General features: G+C 44.6%; 1 protein-coding gene across 5 annotated transcripts in view; it reads right to left on the reverse strand.

Moving 5' to 3' along the window:
- The window catches only part of IFT80 (intraflagellar transport 80), a 123,433-nt gene that overhangs the window by 93,843 nt on the left and 10,068 nt on the right, over positions 1-19,522 (reverse strand). For 4 of the 5 annotated variants that reach the window (XM_066620194.1, XM_066620193.1, XM_066620192.1 and 1 more), the window contains exon 1: positions 13,971-14,190. The exons of the other annotated variant lie outside the window; for it this stretch is intronic. In XM_066620194.1, coding sequence (XP_066476291.1) covers positions 13,971-14,118 — 148 coding nt within the window. In that variant the 5' untranslated portion in view covers positions 14,119-14,190. Of the gene's footprint in view, positions 1-13,970; positions 14,191-19,522 lie in introns of those variants that run through there. 5 annotated transcript variants of the gene reach the window in all.

Here is a 19,522-nt window from a genome sequence, read left to right on the forward strand (position 1 = left end):
TTAAGATGTATGATGCAGCCCTGGAGTCAAAATGTTTGGAGACCCCTGCTCTAGAGAAAGATCAATTGGACCCAATTTGTGACAAAAATCTCAAGGCATTCTGAATTGGCAGTGTATTCTTATGAAATACCTAACTAATTTTTGGTTAAATTATCACTGAGGATGCAGAGAACAAGGCTTATCTTTACTGACAGAAAATAGTAATATCAGGGAAACATTTTGTCTTGAACCAGAAAGGCTGGAGTTACCACACTATACTGCAGAACAACTTAGAATCTCAGGTTTATAAGATGTTGGACAAGAAATCAAAACTGAAGACATCATTCTAGAGCAGGGAGATTCAACCGGTAAAGAGACAGCAAGCTGGTCTTTCTTCTATAAACCCACTGGCAATGACTAATAGTGGCTCCAGAGACAGTTTTCTCGGCCCCATACACATTGTATCACCCGATTACCTTTATGACCAGCACCAGCAATTTAAAACAAAATCACAAGTGTTTAAAAACTCATTTGGTATTCGCTGGCATAGGTAAATGAATAATTAAAAAAAATAGGTTTACTTCTGTATGCCAGATAGAAAAGTAGGATGTATGACCATATGCTTTATTCATAATATAGTTTGGAACAAAATGTGAAGGGATTCAGTTTCAGCCTTACATTAATTCTCAGTTTTATAAAATACTGCTCCTTTCTTCCTGTTTTTATTATTTAATGAAACCATAAACTATTCTCAAAGCTGAAGCTGTTCTGCAGCTCTGGAAAGCATTCAAATAAGAGATTAGCAACCTATTCAAGTACAGCATGTACAAAACCATGCCTGTTATATTCATTTACTACCACAGACCTCTTAAATATTCTGTCCTGATTTTAATGATTAGAAATCAGTATACCAAAGACTAGTAGAAATAGAATAAATGTAATTTTTAAAGAACCACTGCACATTGCATTACAGGAATAATTAAGTAACATAAAAGCACTGCAGACATCAATAAACATTAATATTTTAAAAAAATCATTTTTCCAAATTCAAGTGAGTTCAACATAGTTTAAGCACATAGAAAAACTGATCCCTTGATGGTGGTGGCAGAATGTTATGATGTTGCAATGGACCTGGGTTAGAAAGGTTAATAATCACAACTCTCTGTCTACTATAAGTTCTTCTGACACCAAAGCAGTGCTGATGACATTTCAGAATTTGAATTGCTATTTTATGAGCACCCTTTGTGAAATTAAATTTCAACATTTATTGGGGCTTTTGATTAACATCTTGTGAGTGGTGACTGTAGCAGCAAAGGCTTGTAAAGGAAGGATTTGGGGGCAGATCAGAGGGGGAACTGCTACTACGGAATACTTTAATAGCGCTATTTTAAAAGGCAGTCATGAAGAGGTATTCAGAGTTCAAGTTTTTCATGCACCTTCCCTTTACATAAGTGATTTGCCAATGCGCACGTACAAGTATTAATTTTGAGTCTGAATGTTGTGGACAGAGACTGGTTACCAGTTGGCAGAGTGAGAAAGAAACCTTCCTTTAATCCATAAGGTTCTGGATTTGGGTTTTGTTTTTTTTACCTACTTAGAGCAATCTTGCATATATCAGAGCTTGCATATTGCTAATGGAGTGAGTCCTATTTTCTGTCCATTGTGTCACCAGTGGTGACTTGGACCCTGACACTGGTGGGAGTAGGCAGGAGCACCCACAATCCTAAGGTGAACTTCTAAGAAATTTGGCAGATTTTTGTAAGGCATGAAATACAGGGGGGCCCTTATCAGTGGATCCCGTATCTAAGTTGTGTCCCCCTTGCCTCCAAAGGGGCTTCTGAGCCCTGCTGAGGTCATGGACGTCTACCCGCTGACTTCGCAGGTCTCAGAATGGCTGTTTTTTGGCAAAAAAAGTCCCGGTTTTTGGCAGCGCTCAGAAGCCCCTCCAAAGGTGAGGGGAACCAGGGTCTCCTCACCTCCAGAGGGTCCAGGCCAGGGGGATGGGCATTTGTCCGTATCCATGGTTTCAGCAATCCATGGGGGTTCTGGAAAGAAACTCCTGGGGATAAGGGGGCATGCCTGTGGATTGTTTCTGAAAAAGTGTGCTCAGAACTGTATTGCAGGCAGACATAATTGTGTAAACAAGTGGTTCCCAAACTATGGAGCAGGACCCAATTTTTGGTGGGTAGCAAAACTGACAAGCTGATAGCTGACAACGAAAATGTATTGAGCCCTATGGAAACCAAAACGGAGAAGCATGTGCACCTTTACTCATGAGTAGGTGATCTTGCCTTGGTCCAGTGTAAAGGGGAATGCAAGGCCACCAGAATGGTCCAATTCTGATGAACATAGAGCTCAACAATGCTTCAGGTGGTGTTTCCTCCCCCCCCCCCCCAAATAGTAAAAAGAATAAAAGCAGAGGCTTATGTGGCTGGTAAAGTGAAACTTTTTTTTAGTCTCATAAAGCTAGGTGGATTCTGATAGACTGTCATTTTGAAAAGTGGGTACCAGTACTAAAAAGTTTGGGAACCATTGGTGTAAATGATTAGGACAGTGTGAAGAAGATAAAACAATGATTGCATCATTACTTCTTAATATTCCTTTAACAAATGGAGGCTAGATTTAAACACAAGAAAGGAAGGTTCATGTATAATGGAAAAAACATGATACTAATTTTATAATGGGAGCAAAACCTTCCCCTGGGAATAAGCCATATCTCCCTTCTTCTAGCACCAACAAAAAACATGCATTCTTATATAACTTGTTCTAAGAGCGCAATCCAGTGCTCTTTGGGTCTGTGCAAATCCCCAGATCTGTCGCAAATGTGCCATGAGGTATGTCTACTACGACTCGAGAGCTTGGTTGAGCCAGTGCACAGACGTGCACTGGCTCTTGGGAGGCCTTATCCAGCCCTGGACCCAGTTATTAAGTTCTGGCCTGGAGAGGCTGGAGCATGGAGGTTGGGGAGGGTGGGGGAAGGTGGAACAGGGGCATTGGGGGGGGGAGGGAAAGTGGCAGGGAAAGGGCCTGGGAAGGGGAGTGAGACCAGCCTCACATTTTTAGACCGGATCCTAAACAGGCTGCTTCAATCTGTGCTAGTGATTTTATTAATGCAGATCTGAGTAGCCCCAGTGAGGCGGCTGTCGTATGAAACAGGCTAAGGGGAAATAAATCTCCTTACTCTGAGTTGCACAGGATCCACCTCAAACCCGGTGCTGGAAACAGCGCAGGTCAGCTGGCCCCCTGTTCCAGCACAGGATAGGATTGGACTGCCTGTCATTTAACATGGTTTTCAGACATGTTTTATATGTGAAGATAACTGTAGCAAAGTATAATAACCTGCACTCCTCTGAGCTGGGTTCTTTTAAGTTTTCATGCTTTACAATGCTCCCATCTCTCATAAACGCTAAATTAGATGCAACTCTTTTAGGCAGGAACACTTTTTAATGAAAAATTGAGGGGAAAAATCTAATCCACACTGAGCCTTGAGATAGCACAGGATACGAAGGCAGAGTCTTATTTTGCTTCATAGCATGTACTGATTTTTCTGTACTCTTGTTATTTTACCACCCCATCCTCTAAATGTAATGGGATTGATCTCCGTAGATACTCGCCTATAAGGCGAAAAATTTCTTCCCAGAAAAGCAGCCTGAATCATTGCCCCGCCTTATCTCCGGGGCAGGCAAGAAGCGAGGGTGGGGGGGGGCAAGTGAGCCAGCCAATCACTATTGTGGGAGGGAGGGAGGGAGGGAGGGAGGGAGGGAGCAAGTGATCTTCTGCTGAGAGGAGACTGTGCAGGCTGGGGCTGCTGCTGAGTGTTCGCAGCTGCCTGCGGGTGTGCTCCATGTGCTCCTTCAGGCTGCTGCCCAGCTGCAGAAGCTCCAAGTGCAGGGCAGGGCAAGGCAATTGCCACCACAGCCATCAGCAGCCCCCCTCGCTCAGCACCAGTGCCCACAGAGGCATCTCTGGAGCAGCACCCAAGACAGAGCAGGAGACAATGAGCTGTGTGTGGGAGGGGGCGTCTGATCGAGGGAGAAGCAGTCATTTGAAATAGCTGAGTCCATCTCCTCTTTCCTTCGTGTTCCCCCTTCCTACTGTATTTAAACTTCAAGCACTCCATTGGAAAGCCCAACTTGCTAACCCCCTTCCCATCTCCCCACAGATGAAGTTGGACAGGGTAGGGAATGGGGGAGAGTGATCTTTTTAAAGAGAGAGAGAGAGAGAGAGAGAGAGAGAGAGGCAGCCTGCAGAAGGCTGTACCTTTGTTTCTCAAGCCATTGAAAGGGTTAAGTCCATCTCCTCTTTCCTTCTTGTTTTTGCCCCCTCCCCCTTATTGAATCCAAACTTTAAACTCTCTGTTGCGAAGCTGAGGCTTGCTAGCCCCTCTCCCCATATTCATTCACCACTGATGAAGTTGTACTGGGGGAAGAGGAAGAGTTAACTTTTATAAAAGGAAAAGTTTGTGTGTGTGAGTGTGTGTGTGTGTGAGAGAGAGCACTTAAAACAGTTAAGGCTACAATCCTAGTCTCACTTTCATGGGAGTAAGCCCCACTGACTATTAAGGGACTTGCTTCTGAGTAGGCATGCCTAGGATTGGGCTCCCAGTCTATTCCCTCCTCTTGCTTTCCTCTCCACCTCTCTCCTTACTGTATACAGTCACACTTCAGTCTCTCCTATGCAAAACGTTTTGCAAACCTCCTTGCTAACCTCACTTCCCCCTATCCTCACCAATGAAGTTCGACTGGAGGGGAAAAGTCCCTGCATTTGTTTATGTGGGGGGGAGCATCTCTGTGTGTGAGAGAGAGAAGCAATCTCCCTGTGTGTGTGTCCTTTTCACTGGAAGAGTTCTGGAGACCTTGCAAAGATGCAAAACACAGGAAAAGCAGAGAGTAGAATTTAAAGTAGAATTATTCTGCAGCAACAGGTATTTTAGCCAGAGATCTTAGCTGTATGCTGGCAGGAGCTAGGAAGCACTTGCAACAGCTGCTTATGTAGTAAGCTTTTAGGAGAGCATGCTTGCTTCTGCAGTATCCCCCTGCCAGGACCTCCACACGAGGCCCAGGCGCTGCTGCCCTTCCTCCACAGAGGGTCTACTTCCAAGTAAATCAGGTGCAACTATGTGCAGCTTCACTTGCTCAGTCACTCCTTGTTGCTTGTCTCTCTACTGTGAACTGAATTGCATACTCCCAGTTGTGTGTTCTACGTAGAGTCTTTGGCTTAAGGCACCAGGCACTTTAAAGGAGGATTTCATTAATGGTTCTACTGGTATGCTGTTTCCAATGTACCTAGAGCCCAATCCTAGGCTTATCTACTCAGAAGTAAGTTCCATTAAAGTCAATGAGGCTTACTCCCAGGAAACTGTGGATGTGATTGTGGCCTTACTCTGATAGTGTTTACAAATGGTTGTTGAGAACAATTAAAAAAATTAGTGAATAAAAATGTATCTTATGATCTATGAGATAGATCATAGTTTTTAATAAATTAGAGACTATTTTTAATACCATTTTTGCTATACTATGTATACATACTATGTATACATAGTATAGCAAAAACGGTATTAAAAATATTGTATGTATGTATACATACTATGTATACATACTATATGTATGTATACGTATGCACGCACTATGCACAATGCACTATGTATGTATACATGTATGTATAGATGTATACATACTATGTATATATACTGTGTTTTTAATAAATTAGTGACTGTACAGTTCTTAGGTAACAATTACTGGGAGGTTATTTTTCAGGATCTGGCTTTGGGTAAAATCAGACAAAATTATAGTCAGACACTTCCCTAAGTTAAACCCCCGACTTATCCAAGGGTCACAGCAAATTCCATGATTTTGGGCTCAAAACCTGCCCTCGTCTTATCTGTGAGATCAACTTTTGGGCAAGTATCTGCGGTAAATAATAAATAAGAATAATATTTCCCATCTTGTAGCAACATTGTCCCAAGAATAATTTAGTTTGCATATGTGAGATGTTGAGTTATTTTACTATCAATACCATAAAAGACTTTCTACGAAATCCTATATTATATACAGACTACCAGTGTGGTTGGTCTTAAATGTGACAATCACAGATTAGTAACAGCAAATCCAAAACACTATACTACTGCCTTGTTTTTCAGGAGATGTATTGCTCCTGTTAATATATGAATTATAGCAGCTGTCTAGTTATATATGCTTCAAAACATAACGGTTCCTCTATTACATGTGTGGTAAAGCCAAGGTCACTTTCTACTTTCTACATGCTATTTAAAAAAAAAAAATCCTAAAATGCATTCATAAAATACAATGAACTCAAGGGAATTCTGGTTGCAATATTAATACCATAAATAAGATTAAAGTTGGTATACTATCATTTAAGAGGGATTCTCTTGGTTATGTTCATACTGAACCAATTTGTAGAATTTTGATTGATGGAATAATAATGCCCTGAGAAACACATTAGTAGCCATGTAATATATATAGTTGAGGTGCAGGATAACACTGGTCGACTGTTCTTTTTGCGCAGGGGTCTTCAAACTTTTTGGCACACATAGTATATCTGATATGGTGTTGAGGGCAATCAAACAATCAATAAAAAAGTCATAACTTGGATGAATGAATGCATTTTATTTTGATCATTGTTGTACTCCGCCTATGATACAAAACACACAGCATGGCCTTTGGGTCCGATTCATTAGGGCTCTTCTTAATAAATGTGTTCCTGAGCATGTGTGGATTGCTTGGGATAAGAAGTTTGGAGCTTCTGCATGCCCAAATCCAAACTTTGGCATCTCCACCCAAACAGCAAAATAGCTGTACCAGAAAAGTTCTGTTGGGGAAAAGTTCTGTTTAATTCTGCCACTAAATTCTACCCCTCTGCATTACACTTCTCAGCTGTAAAGGCTGCAATCCTATGCATGCTTACCTGGAAGTAAGTCCCAATGAACACACCGAGACTTACTTCTGAGTAGACACGCATAGGATTGGGCTTAAAGTCACATGCAAACTATTGTCTCTTTAAAAATAGAAGCATTTGTGTGTTCGTGTGAATACACTGGTGCACATAAGAAACCATCTGGTATATACAGTGCTCCTGCTGCAGCATCCAGCCTAGCCATGCTGCCTACCCACCCACCCAGATCCTCTGCTGCCAAACTTCCTGGCCAGGATCCTGCAGGCAAGGGCATATGAGAGATATGGCCCCATCCACTGCCTAACTTTATGAGACTTTTTGGCGGCACTACGCAGGGCAGAGGAGGAGGGCAAGGAGGAGACAACGGGCACAGACAGTTCAGCAGGAACCGGCTGGGCCATTATGTGCTCAGGACAGATGGCACAAAGTGCAGTGAGACAGGGCGCACAACCCAATGTTTAGTACAGGCCTCCAAGTCACTGCTTGTAAGTGCTGGCTTTGCTCCAGCTGCTGAGTACCTTGGCCAGGATCCTGCTTACAAGAGGCACGGGCAAAATCTGGGCCCCTCTGCCACTTAACTTAGTGAGGCTCCTTGGAGGCAGCATCCAGGGTGCAGGAGGAGGGTGAGAAGGAGGTGAGGGGTATGGGTGGTTCAGCAGAGACCGCCAAGGCCATTGTGTGTTCAGGGCAGATGGCACAAAGTGCAGCAAGACAGGGTGTGCAAGTCAGTGCTTAGCACAGCCATCCAAGCTGCCACCTGCAATTGCCAGCTGTGTTCCTGCCTGTGCATTCCTACCCCTGCCCACAACACAGTGACATGAAAGGTGAAGCACCATTGTCAAAACTGCTGCCTCTGCCAGCTCATGCGCAACACTGCATGAAGCCAGAAGTCCCCTCTCCTGCCTGTCTATGTTTGTTGATAAGTGGCCACAGTACCTCCTGCACAGCAGGGAAAAGGTGGGGGAAGAGCGATGGGCCCTCCTGGCTCCCCTTGTGGCTCCAGACACCTTGCCATGTGCTCCCCCCCTTTTTCACCTTCCCACCTGTGGGTCTCAGCAAAGCTTTTAAATTGCTGGAGGCAGTGCTTGCAAATGCGGTGCTCTGGAGAGCATGACAGGCCTTGCAAGAGCACCAAAAGCCCCAGAATGCAAACCAGCATGCAAACGTGCCTGCAAGGTCTATCCTGTGCCCCTGCCCCCAAGAGCAGGCAGGAGGGTCCCTATAGCTCAGATGGTCCCCAAGGGCCAGGCCTGTTCTGGCCTGCAGACTGTATTTTGGGCTTCCAATTGATTGAGATCAATTTCTGATCTCAATTTCTGGAGAAATCAGAATAAAAGTATTTTACCTTCTGATTTGTCCAAACTGATTATTAGCTTCCACATTTTCCTATGCCTTCACCATAATCAAGCATGCTTTGGTTATAAAAGGTATGTGTGCGTGTTTTTAATATCTGTATATGCATGCACGCTTCTAAAGTAGAAGTGGGACACAATTTAGAATATAAAATTGTTGAAGAGTTATGGAAGCTAAACCTGCAAGTTTTCCATCTGAAACTGCTTTCTGGTCTTGGAAGAGGTGGTCCACAGCAGATGTGCCACCTTCATGTTTGTTTTTTTAATTTGAAAAAATTTATATCCTGCTTTTCCATGCCAAAGCAAAAGCAGCTTACAACAACTACAACAACAACAACAACTAGAATCATTTAAAAAAACCAAACCTGACATGGAGCTATTTCGTCCAGAGAGAAGCAGCCAAGCCACAGACATCAGCCCCAATGTCAGAAGAAACAGACATGTTTTGAGCCCTTGCTGAAAGGCCATGAGGGAGAGGGTAGTAGTTCTTAATTCCTTGGAAGGGAATTCCATAGTTGTGGCGCCACTACAAAGAAGGCTCACCCCCCTACCATCATCCCTCTAACTTGAGACAGAGGTGGCACTTGAAGGAGAATCCTTTCAGATGTCAGGCTGGGATGTATGGGAGAGGGTGGTCCCTCATATAACCTGGATGCAAACCATGAAGAGCTTTAAATGTCAATTCAGAGCACCTTGAGGCAGGATCAAAAACGAATAGGCAGCCAATGTAGTCACTGCAGTAGCAGTCCAACAAAGTCAAACCGCACAGCTCTAGTAACTTAGGCCATGCATTCTGCCCTAACTGCAGCAGTACCATCGTGCCCTTCTGATACATCTACATGGGCACATAGAAGGTGTTAAAGTAATCCAGTCTTGAAGTCACTAACACATGACTCACTGTGGTCAGGTTTGATCAACTCAAGTATTGGCCGCAGCTGGGGCACCAGCCAAAGCTGGGCAAACACACTCCTAGCCACTGCTGCCACCTGGTTGTCCAGAGAGAGCTATGAGTCTAGGAACACTCTTAAACTGCACACCTGTTCCTGCAGGGGGAATGCAACCCCTTTCAGAGTGGGCAGATGACTCTGTATGTGCATCAAGAGTTTCCTGATCAAGAGGACCTCTGTCTTTTCAGGATTCAATCTCAATCTATTGGCTCTTATCCAAACCCAGACAACTCCAGACAGCACTCTAGGACTTCTGCAACTTCCTGAACGAGACAGAAGGAGATATAACAGCAGGGTGTAATCGGCATATTGGTGACACTCCAAAACCCCAGATGGTCTCCACCAATGGTTTCATGTATATTAAAAAGCATGGGGAGGGACACAGAATAGAATCCTGCAGCACCCCACACTTTAAAGACCAGGGCACAAAGCAGGTGTCCTGCAGCATCACTATCTGGAATCTGTCACCATGGGGAGATAGTTACTCCAAGTGTCACAATTCCCATGCACTCTTGGGTTCCTCAAGTGAAGCCATTACTATGTCCCAACCTAGCCCATAGCTAGAGAAAAAAAGGGGGTGCCAACTGATCCAATCACCCTCTGCTCACATTCTCAGTGTGCACTGGTTTTAAGAATTATATCAGCAAGGAGGCAATCATGTATCAGCTTTAAGCAGACAGGTGCTGTTCTTTTAAAATACTGTATAGAGCAAAAGGTTCATTAAAAGAAATAAATAGGCAAAGTACCAGTGCATCATACTGAAAAGGAGATACTTGCAATCAGTGACAATAAAACAATATCAAAAGGAGCTTTTAACTACACAATCCCTGAAATTTCTCTAACACAGATTTAAAGATGCAGTTTCTCCTCTGACTTGGAAGATGGAGCAGACCCTACTTTTCAAAACAAGCACTCCTCCCAACCAACTCCTCCTCTATATGTAGTATTTGGGAATTGGGTTTCAGCCGTTTTTATCACCTAGTTCAGAGTTAGGAAAATCTAACCTGACCTTTAAGCCATGGTAAGGTTATTGTCCAGAACCCAGCAAGGTACTCCAGGTGTCCTCCTTCCCTATTGTACAAGAAGGTGTTGAGCAGTAAAGCATGAAGGTAAGGTGACCATAAAGGAGGACTGAAACAAATAGGCCTCCACAACTCAGATTCATGTAGAATACAGATTATGGCAGTGGTTTTCAAACTCTCCTGAAGAGTTTGAGCCACTGTAAGTGCTTGTGGGGGTGGGGGGAGAGGCAGCAGGGGCAGGTGGGAGGCAGTGGCGCGATCCGCAGGATCACGCCGCTCAGGCGGCTGCAGGGGCTTGGGTGCACTTACCCAAGACACCACAGATCCTATTACTTAAAAATATTCATCACAACCACCACCACTTATCAAAATGCATTCGCACCAGGGTATTTTTCCAAAGTGCATGGTTGTAATTTATGGCTTATTTTCTAAGTTCCAATTTTTATGAATAATTACCCTTTGATGATTGATGCACCAGCTATTAATCTGGACACCAAGGCCTCCAATTACAAGATTCTATGTACAATAAGATGCTGCATGATTATGGGCAAAGAAAAATTATGCACAGTGACCTAAGGCACATAAGAAGCCACATACTCTCATCCACACTGAAAGACAGTTTGGAATGGACATCTTCATCCACACTGCACTGGGCAATGATTACACTTAATACAGGTGTGCATCATATCCATACATATCAGTTTACCTGCAGCTTTCCAGTGCTACTCCATATGCACATAAATTAGATCTCATGTGGTTGCTGGGGCTTGTCTGTTTGACTCAGTCAAGCCATTGCTTTGGCAACAACATTGACAGCTGGTTCATTTCTGGGCTCAATTCAAAGCGCTAGTTTAAACTGATAAAGCCTGGGACCAGGTTATTTGAGGGATTGCCTCCTTCCATATAATCCTACCTGACCTCTCAGGACATCAGAGGGGCCCCTTCTGACTGTGCCGCCAACAGTAGAGGTGAAGGGGATGGCAGCTCGAAATCGGGCCTTCTTGGTGGTGGCTCCTGATTCCCTCCCCCTGGAATTACAAATGCTTCTTCTCTGGAGCATTTTGGTGGGCCTTAAGACCATTTTATCAGGAAGTCTTTTAAATGATACGTGGGCCGGCATTTTTAATGAGATGGAATTTTAATAGTCTGTGTGATCCTGAGGTTTGTTCTATTTTAATGTTTCAATTGCTTTTATATTTAATGTTTTTAGTATTGTTTTAATGTAATTAGTATTGGTTTTATGTTGTAAGCTGCCTTGAGTGCTCCTGAATGTGGGAGAAACGTGGGATATAAATTCTTCGAATAAATCAATAAGTAAATAAATAAAATCCCTAGATTTAGCTTTTTTCTGTTGACATTGCAATCTTTTGCTGACATTGCACCTGTTAAGGTGTGCCTTAAGGTGGACCTAAAGCAACTGTGAGATTGAACCAAAGAAGATCTTGTCTCTAAAAATAATATAGCCATAGTAAAACTGAATCAAAACAACGAGCTATGAAGTTGTAACATTCTTATATAGAGTGAGAACCTGGATGGTGTAGTGCAGTGGTTCTGAAACTTCCCAGGAGTTTTATTTCTGGGGTAAGTCTTTGTCTGGGAGGGAGTGAGGGCAGTGACAAGATCCTCAGGATCGCGTCGCTAAGGCAGGTGGAAAGTTGGTGCTTTTACTTACAAGTGGCTGCAGGATGTTGCAAGAGGTGCACGGAGCCCTGCACAGCCCTCTGCAGGGCTCCCCGATGTTTAGAACATTGAAAAAATGGGCACAAAACTTGCTAGTTGCAAACACAAAGAGGAAGTGTTGCGCGCCCTCTTTTTTCAATGTTCAAGCATCGGGGAGCCCTGTAGAGGGCTCCCCACACCTCTTGTATTGTCCTGCAGCCACCTGTAAGTAAAAGCACCCCTCTTCCACCCCCATTAGCAACAGGATCCTGGGGATTGTGTTGCTGCCCTTGCCTCCTCCCCCACCTCTTAAAGGGACAGGGGACCCTTTACACAAACTGGTGGGTTGCGACACACAAGTTTGAGAACCACTGGTGTAGTGTTTGAGAATTGGACTTGGAAGCTCCAGGTTCAAATCCCTGCTCAGCCATGATGCTTCCTGGGTGACCTTGGGTCACTCACTATCTCTCAGCCTCACCTACCTCACAAGGTTGTTCTGAGGACCAAAGGAAGGAAAGGAAGGAAGGAACCATATATATCACCCTGAGCTCCCTGGAAGAAAGGCACTATGAAAATGTTCAACATATCTGAGCAACAGCCCTTTTGTTTGGTGTGTTTTGCCAGTATCCCTTATAATTAAGAAACCTCTTTTGTTCAAGAAAAAAAAGACATGCCAATAATCCTACACCATTCCTCTCCCATACATGCTTGGAAGAGACCAATTTATCTACTAGACAAGCTCCTCCAGCACAGGCAGGCACTCAATGTTGTTCAGCGATCAACAGATCAGATCAGATCAGATCAGATGGAAAGCTCTTCAACCTCTCCAGACTGAGAGCAAAGTCCAAAGTCCAGCTGAAATGTCTGCGTGACTTCCTCTTTGCCGACAATGCAGCTATCACTACCCACTCTGCCAAAGATCTCCAGCAGCTCATGGATCGTTTTAGCAAGGCCTGCCAAGATTTTGGACTGACGATCAGCCTGAAGAAAACACAGGTCATGGTTCATATGGACTTACCTCCCTGCATTACAATCTCTGCGCATGAACTGGAGGTTGTCCATGACTTTGTGTACCTTGGCTCAACGATCTCCGACACTCTTTCCCTCGATACCGAGCTAAACAAACGCATCGGTAAAGCAGCTACCACGTTTTCCAGACTCACAAAGAGAGTCTGGTCCAACAAGAAGCTGACGCAACATACCAAGATCCAGGTCTACAGAGCTTGCGTCCTGAGTACACTTCTGTACTGCAGCGAGTCATGGACTCTTCACTCACAACAGGAGAGGAAACTGAATGCTTTCCACATGCGCTGCCTCCGACGTATTCTCGGCATCACCTGGCAGGACAAAGTTCCAAACAACACAGTCCTGGAACGTGCTGGAAACCCTAGCATGTATGCACTACTGAAACAGAGACGCCTGCGTTGGCTCGGTCATGTTGTGAGAATGGATGATGGCCGGATCCCAAAGGATCTCCTCTATGGAGAACTCGTGCAAGGAAAGCGCCCTACAGGTAGACCACAGCTGCGATACAAGGACATCTGCAAGAGGGATCTGAAGGCCTTAGTAGTGGACCTCAACAAGTGGGAAACCCTGGCCTCTGAGCGGCCCGCTTGGAGGCAGGCTGTGCAACATGGCCTTTCCCAGTTTGAAGAGACACTTGGTCAACAGTCTGAGGCTAAGAGGCAAAGAAGGAAGGCCCATAGCCAGGGAGACAGGCCAGGGACAGACTGCACTTGCTCCCAGTGTGGAAGGGATTGTCACTCCCGAATCGGCCTTTTCAGCCACACTAGACACTGTTCCAGAACCACCTTTCAGAGCGCGATACCATAGTCTTTTGAGACTGAAGGTTGCCAACTAAGGTATCTACTAGACAAGATCTAAACCTAGTAGTTTAAATACAAGGTAGAACATGAGCAAGCAAAAGTTTTACAAAAATTAAACAGCACAGAATGTGAAATTAGAATAAAATAATAGTGATCCAGGGTAGCACACCATATAGCAATCTCTTAGAAGAAAGTGATTGTACATTTATTTTCAAAATGAAAGGAGATAGGAAGTACTGATCTGCAAAAACACACTTTTTCAGGATGACTTACCATCAGAACTTGTGAGTACAAAGCTCTCAGCTTGGGTTTGCCTCTTTCCACCTACATTTTTGGGAAACCAGTGAAGATCGATGGGGTAGATATCATCAGGAAGCTTCACTACTTGCGTTGTCTCACCAGATAACAAGTTCCATTTCATAATTTGGTGATCATCACTACATGAATACAGCTCATCTGCTGTTGTCCAGCCTACACAACTAACCAATTCCTTATGTTTATATGGAATTAAGGAAGATACAGTTGAATAATAGAAAGGAAAAGAAAAAACTAAGTTTTTACTTTTGTTTTTATAAACTAATGATGGAATCATTCTCACATGGGACTAGATACTTGCCCAACTATCCCAGTACTAAGAAACCTTAAAGCAGTGATTGTCAAAACTTTTTAGAGACCCTAGAGTAATAACCACCAAACCATGGCTTGTGGGCCAGATCCAGAATGCCAGAAAAGCCATCCAGGCATAGCACTTCTGAGCAGACTGGATAGAAAAACAGGTGGCTGTGGCACAGAATGGAAAGCGCCTTACCCGGGCAGCTTTCCCAGCATGCTGCAGTCTGTGGTTTGGAGACAGCTGCCCTAGAGGCTACTGCCTAATTTATAAAGACCAAGGGGCAAGGCTATAATGGTGCTTGGGCAGCAGTGCTTCCCCCCCCCCCCCCAGTAGCAGCTTGTTTGATGCACATAGCCTGATCTGCCTTGTCGGTTTCACAACCCAATAAAAATTGGGACATGACCCACTTGTGGGTCCAACCCAGGCAGTTTGCTGCTTTAAAGTATTCATGTAGCCATGTACAATAAGGCTGAATTTACAACTTGACACTAGCTCCAAAAAAATAAAATTCTTTTGCAGACTTGGTTTTAAGAGGTCAAATTTCTTCAAATGAGAACACATTACATCATTTTTTTTAAAAAAGCAATTCTTAGGGAAAAGGGTAATTGGCACACAATGAAGATACAATATCCTATTTTAAGCCAAGTGTCCAAAACACAACATAGTAGTAAGACAGCTAAACATGAATGGAATTACCAAAACAGGTTGTTTCACATTGTCATAAAAGGTCTGATACTGCATAGGAAAACTAAATTGTCCATTGTTAAACAAGCATACAGACTCTTATGATGCTATTGTCTGCCCAACTGAGGGCAGAACTGATTTTGTCTTTGGACTACCTGAAACAAGCATTTCTAAGCCCCAAGACTTCAAATACAGGTGAAACAATGTTGACTTTGAATTTTCAAAGAACCCTTGACTACACTGAGCCTTCCTTAACTGCTGAGGTTTAATTCCAGACCCCCCCCCCCCCATGGATAAAGAATTTTATGGATGCTGGGATTCATTTCCGAAGCTTGCACAATTACTTACCTGGAGCCTATGGAAGCCTTTCCTGGGTTGTGCCGGGCAGGTGACCCACTCTATTGGCCCACATAAGTTGTAGAATGGCCTGCAGAAGCTTCCAGAGTTACTTCTGTTTTTAGAAGCAAACCAGAAGCTGCATCCAAAAATAGAAGCAGCTTTCAGAGGCTTCTGCAGGCCATTCTGAGGCCCAAAGAGGCCAACAGAGTGGGTCAGTGTCTGAGTGTAACCTAGGAGAGGCCTCTGGAGTCTCCAGGTAAATAACTGCAGAGAGCCTCCGGACGCACCCACATGGACCTTCTGAATCTGGAGATGATTAAATCCAGGGATGGGAACTCAAGTCAGGTGACAGCGCATTTTTGGGTGACTCGCTAACTCATGAGTCACACGCTTGGAAGACTCAGAAAACACTTGAGTCAGGGGTCCCTGACTTAGTACTTGCCCCCATACATTCTGACTCAAGTCTGCCTGTGCCTAGGTGTACTTTCTTACTTGTTTTTGTGGCATGAAAGACCTCATGGGGCTATCATTTGGCCTGGGCAAGCAACAGGGAGTTCCAGCCATAAGATAGGAAAGGGTTAATGTTTTCCTCTTGCAATGAATAGGAGGGGGGAGGCACAAGTGGGTTTTTTTACCCTCTGTGATAGGAAGGAAGGAATGGATGATCACTGAACACAGGAGGAGGAACCAAGAGCATTCTTACCTTACAACTGGCTGCAGAAGTCCAAGGAGAGGGAAGGAGGTGTTTTTCCCTGGACAAATGATGGAAGAGATGGTTCTTAACCATCCCAGAAAAATTCATGGTATGGTTCCAGCAGGCTCATTGAGTGACTGGCTGCAGTGGAACTTCTTCTGAGTAGAGCTGCAAAGGATTGGGTCATTCTGGCAAGCCTCGCCGCTGTTGCATGTGATCCTCCTCCCTCTTGCTGCTTCTTTGCACTCTCGCAGTTCCCTTCCACCCCTCCTGCTCTCCCCTGCTGGCCCATCTGTAAAGTGAACACCCACAGAACCCAGTAGCAACCCTGGTTTATCTGTGTCAGGCTTTTTAAAGGGGGGCCAACTCGACTCAAGTCCTTTAGAGTCGTGGTGACTCAGCGACTTGGAAAGTGATGAGTGTCACCTAAATTTTGCCTGATTTAGGCATTATAGTAAACTACATGTGAGCCTTTAAGAGGCACAACAAGGTGGCAGAGAAAGACCACAAACCTGCCAACAAGCTGGGAAATTATCTGTGTAATGGTACAGGCTGGCTAGAGGTCAGACTGAGCTGCCTCACCCACAGGCAGGATGAGGCAACAGCGACCAGCGATGCCACTGGTCACAGCCCACTGTCAGACAGGTAGGGAGGTAAATCAACAGCATACTGCTGAACAGGAATGGGAATGGACTCAACACTTAAAGTGGGGGGAGAGACACAGAAGACAAAAGAAGGAACAGAGGAGGCAAGGGGAGAATGAGATGGAGGCAGGCAAGAGAAGCACAGCTAGATAGTAGCGGACCTCCCAAGCCCCGCGTCCCGGAGCAAAGGACGGTAATAGCGCCCCCACAGGGTGCCGCTGTCCCCCCATGCAAATCCACCCCCCCACTTACCTAGAGTGCACAGTGCCTTGCATGTCTCCAGGATGTGTCGGGGAAGCCTCTCTAAGGTTCCCCAATGCTTTAAATTTTGCTTCCGAAAAACCTCAGAGAGGCTTCCGCAGGGTCCTAAACCTGCGTGAGGTTCTGCGCTTGGGGCATTTACCCCATCAAATGAATGGGAGGTCCAGCACTGCAGCTGGAAGCTATAAAAGGTGCTGAAGGAGGGAGTAAGAATGGAAATAGAACTATCAGGGAAGGCTGGACCCTTCCGGTAGGTCATGAAACAGTACACTCAAGTTGCCTGAGACTCCATCTTAGAGCATTCTTGAGAAAGAAAAACTATGTCTTTGTACCATGAGATTAGCTGCTAATTAAGAATGTCATCATAAGACACCTGTGTCATCAGTGTTGGTCCCAGTCAATACCAAAGGAGCTAGGTCTGCTACTTAAAACAGAGAAAGCAGAGAACCTGTGGGATACTGCATTCCCAAGCAGCAGCTGTGTGGCTCAAGAAGGGAGGGACAGTTGCTCATGGACAGGCCTTCTGCCACATAAGCATCTATTCTAGAAGGTTCTGTGGTCCAAGCTTGTGATTGGATAAAGCCTCTGGACAAGTACCTGACATAATCTAACTGGAGATATTATACCATCCTCTTAACTTCCTGATTGGTTAAAAGTTTACCCAAGGGTACAAAAGACCCTTCCTGGGGTTTGTCTAGTTGTCTGACTGCTAAATGGTTGGGTCAGCTTTCTGTACATTGTCAGCAATTGTGCTTCCAGGTGAAGTTAATCTGTATGAGGTCAGGAGCTAACCACCAAATGAACAGCTGCCAGGGAAGTCTCAGGGACTGAGGACATCATCCTGGTAAAGAGGGGAACAATTTCCTAATGGGGACTTCTTCAGGTGATGGGCCTGTATCCAGCTGCACTAAGTTCTCCAGGATATTCCTAGGGAAGAGGGCTATGCACAGTGGGCACAGATCATCAGGAACATAGACAAGGGAGTATGTGTGGGATACACGGACTGCATGGGGACTTGCTTGCCTGGTGCGAAGGTTACAGACATCTTGTCTTAGATAGGTTGGTAGAGAGTTCTGGAGAGGAGGTAGCAGTTGTGGTGCATTTCAGCACCAACAATGTGGGAAAATGTAGCCGGGTGGTCCTGGTGGCCAAATTTAGGAAGCTCAAAGCCAGAACTCCAAAGGTAGCATTCCTGGAGGTGCTATCTGTCCCATGTGCAAGCTCAGGGGTATCAATGTATGGATGAGAGGGTAGTGGTATCAGGAGGAAGGGTTTAGATTAGGCACTGGGGAACATTTTGGGACAAGCCAGGCCTGCATAAGAGGAACAGGCTTCGCTTGAGCTGAGATGGAACCAGACTGCTGGCATTTAACACAAAAAAGGTAGCAGAGCAGTTTTTAAACTGACCCCTGGGGGAAAGCTGACAGGAACTGTGAGGCATCCAGTTTGGAACTCCTGATTCCTATGAGATGACAGTGGAGAGGTTCAAGAATGGAGTAGAGGCATAATGAGACATGGCAGCTGGTCCAGCAGAACAAGAGGCTGTAGGGATAAAAAATGCAAACAAGCAGCCCTTTTGGGGGATCTGGTATACAGGTGCATTTAGGCAAATGTCTGAAGTCTCTGAGCAAAGATGGGGGAACTGGAATGTTTGGTGAACACTAGGAAAACCTTGATATAATGGGCATAATATAAACCTGGTGGAAAGCAGAGAACCTGTGGGATACTGCATTCCCAAGATATAAACTGCTGATTGGGTAAGAGGCACTTTTTCAAGTGGGTGCTCCTTTTTTTAGCAGGGGGAGAGTAACTGGCCCACCTCACCCCAGCACTGTCTGTTCTAGTGGCTGTCTGCTGGTATTCTTTTGCATCTTTTTAGATTGTGAGCCCTTTTGGGACAGGGAGCCATTTAGTTATTTGATTTTTCTCTGTAAACCACTTTGTGAACTTTTAGTTGAAAAGCGGTATATAAATACTGTTAATAAAATAATAATAATAAACTCTTTAGAAGGAACAGATGGGTTGTGTTGGAGATAGGGTGGCCTCTGTGTCAAAAAAGGGGTAGAATCTAGCATATTAGAGATTGAAAGGGGGCCCAACTCCACCACAGAACCACTGTGGATTAAATTACTAGCTCCAAGGAACAATGTAATAGTGGGGTCATGCTATCATTCTCCATCCAAATCAAAAACCTGAAAGGTTTTTGCGATGACTATACAAATCAGGGAGGGAGGCATCAATGAGAGAGGGTTTGTGTTTTACAAAGAATTAAAAGACATGTCCTTGCCTTGAGAAATTTATAATCTAGATCAGGGGTGTCAAACATAAGGTCTGTGGCCTACTTAGGGCAGTGGAAGCTGTGAAGTTGTAAAACATGTTTTAAAAATATGATCAAGATTTGCATATATTCTCTTCTATCATGTACAGTTAATGAGCTCCTAGGTGAGAACAAAGTACTTATCACCTACTTAAAGATATCACTTTCAGCCCTCACCCTGAATGCTAACTTCAGTCTGCTGTATAAGTTTGACACCTCTGATCTAGGCATTGAAACAAAGGAGACAACAGAAGAGGACAGAAAGATGGAGGC

This window comes from Tiliqua scincoides, chromosome 3, assembly GCF_035046505.1.
Source record: "Tiliqua scincoides isolate rTilSci1 chromosome 3, rTilSci1.hap2, whole genome shotgun sequence".
Taxonomy (NCBI): Eukaryota; Metazoa; Chordata; class Lepidosauria; order Squamata; family Scincidae; genus Tiliqua; species Tiliqua scincoides.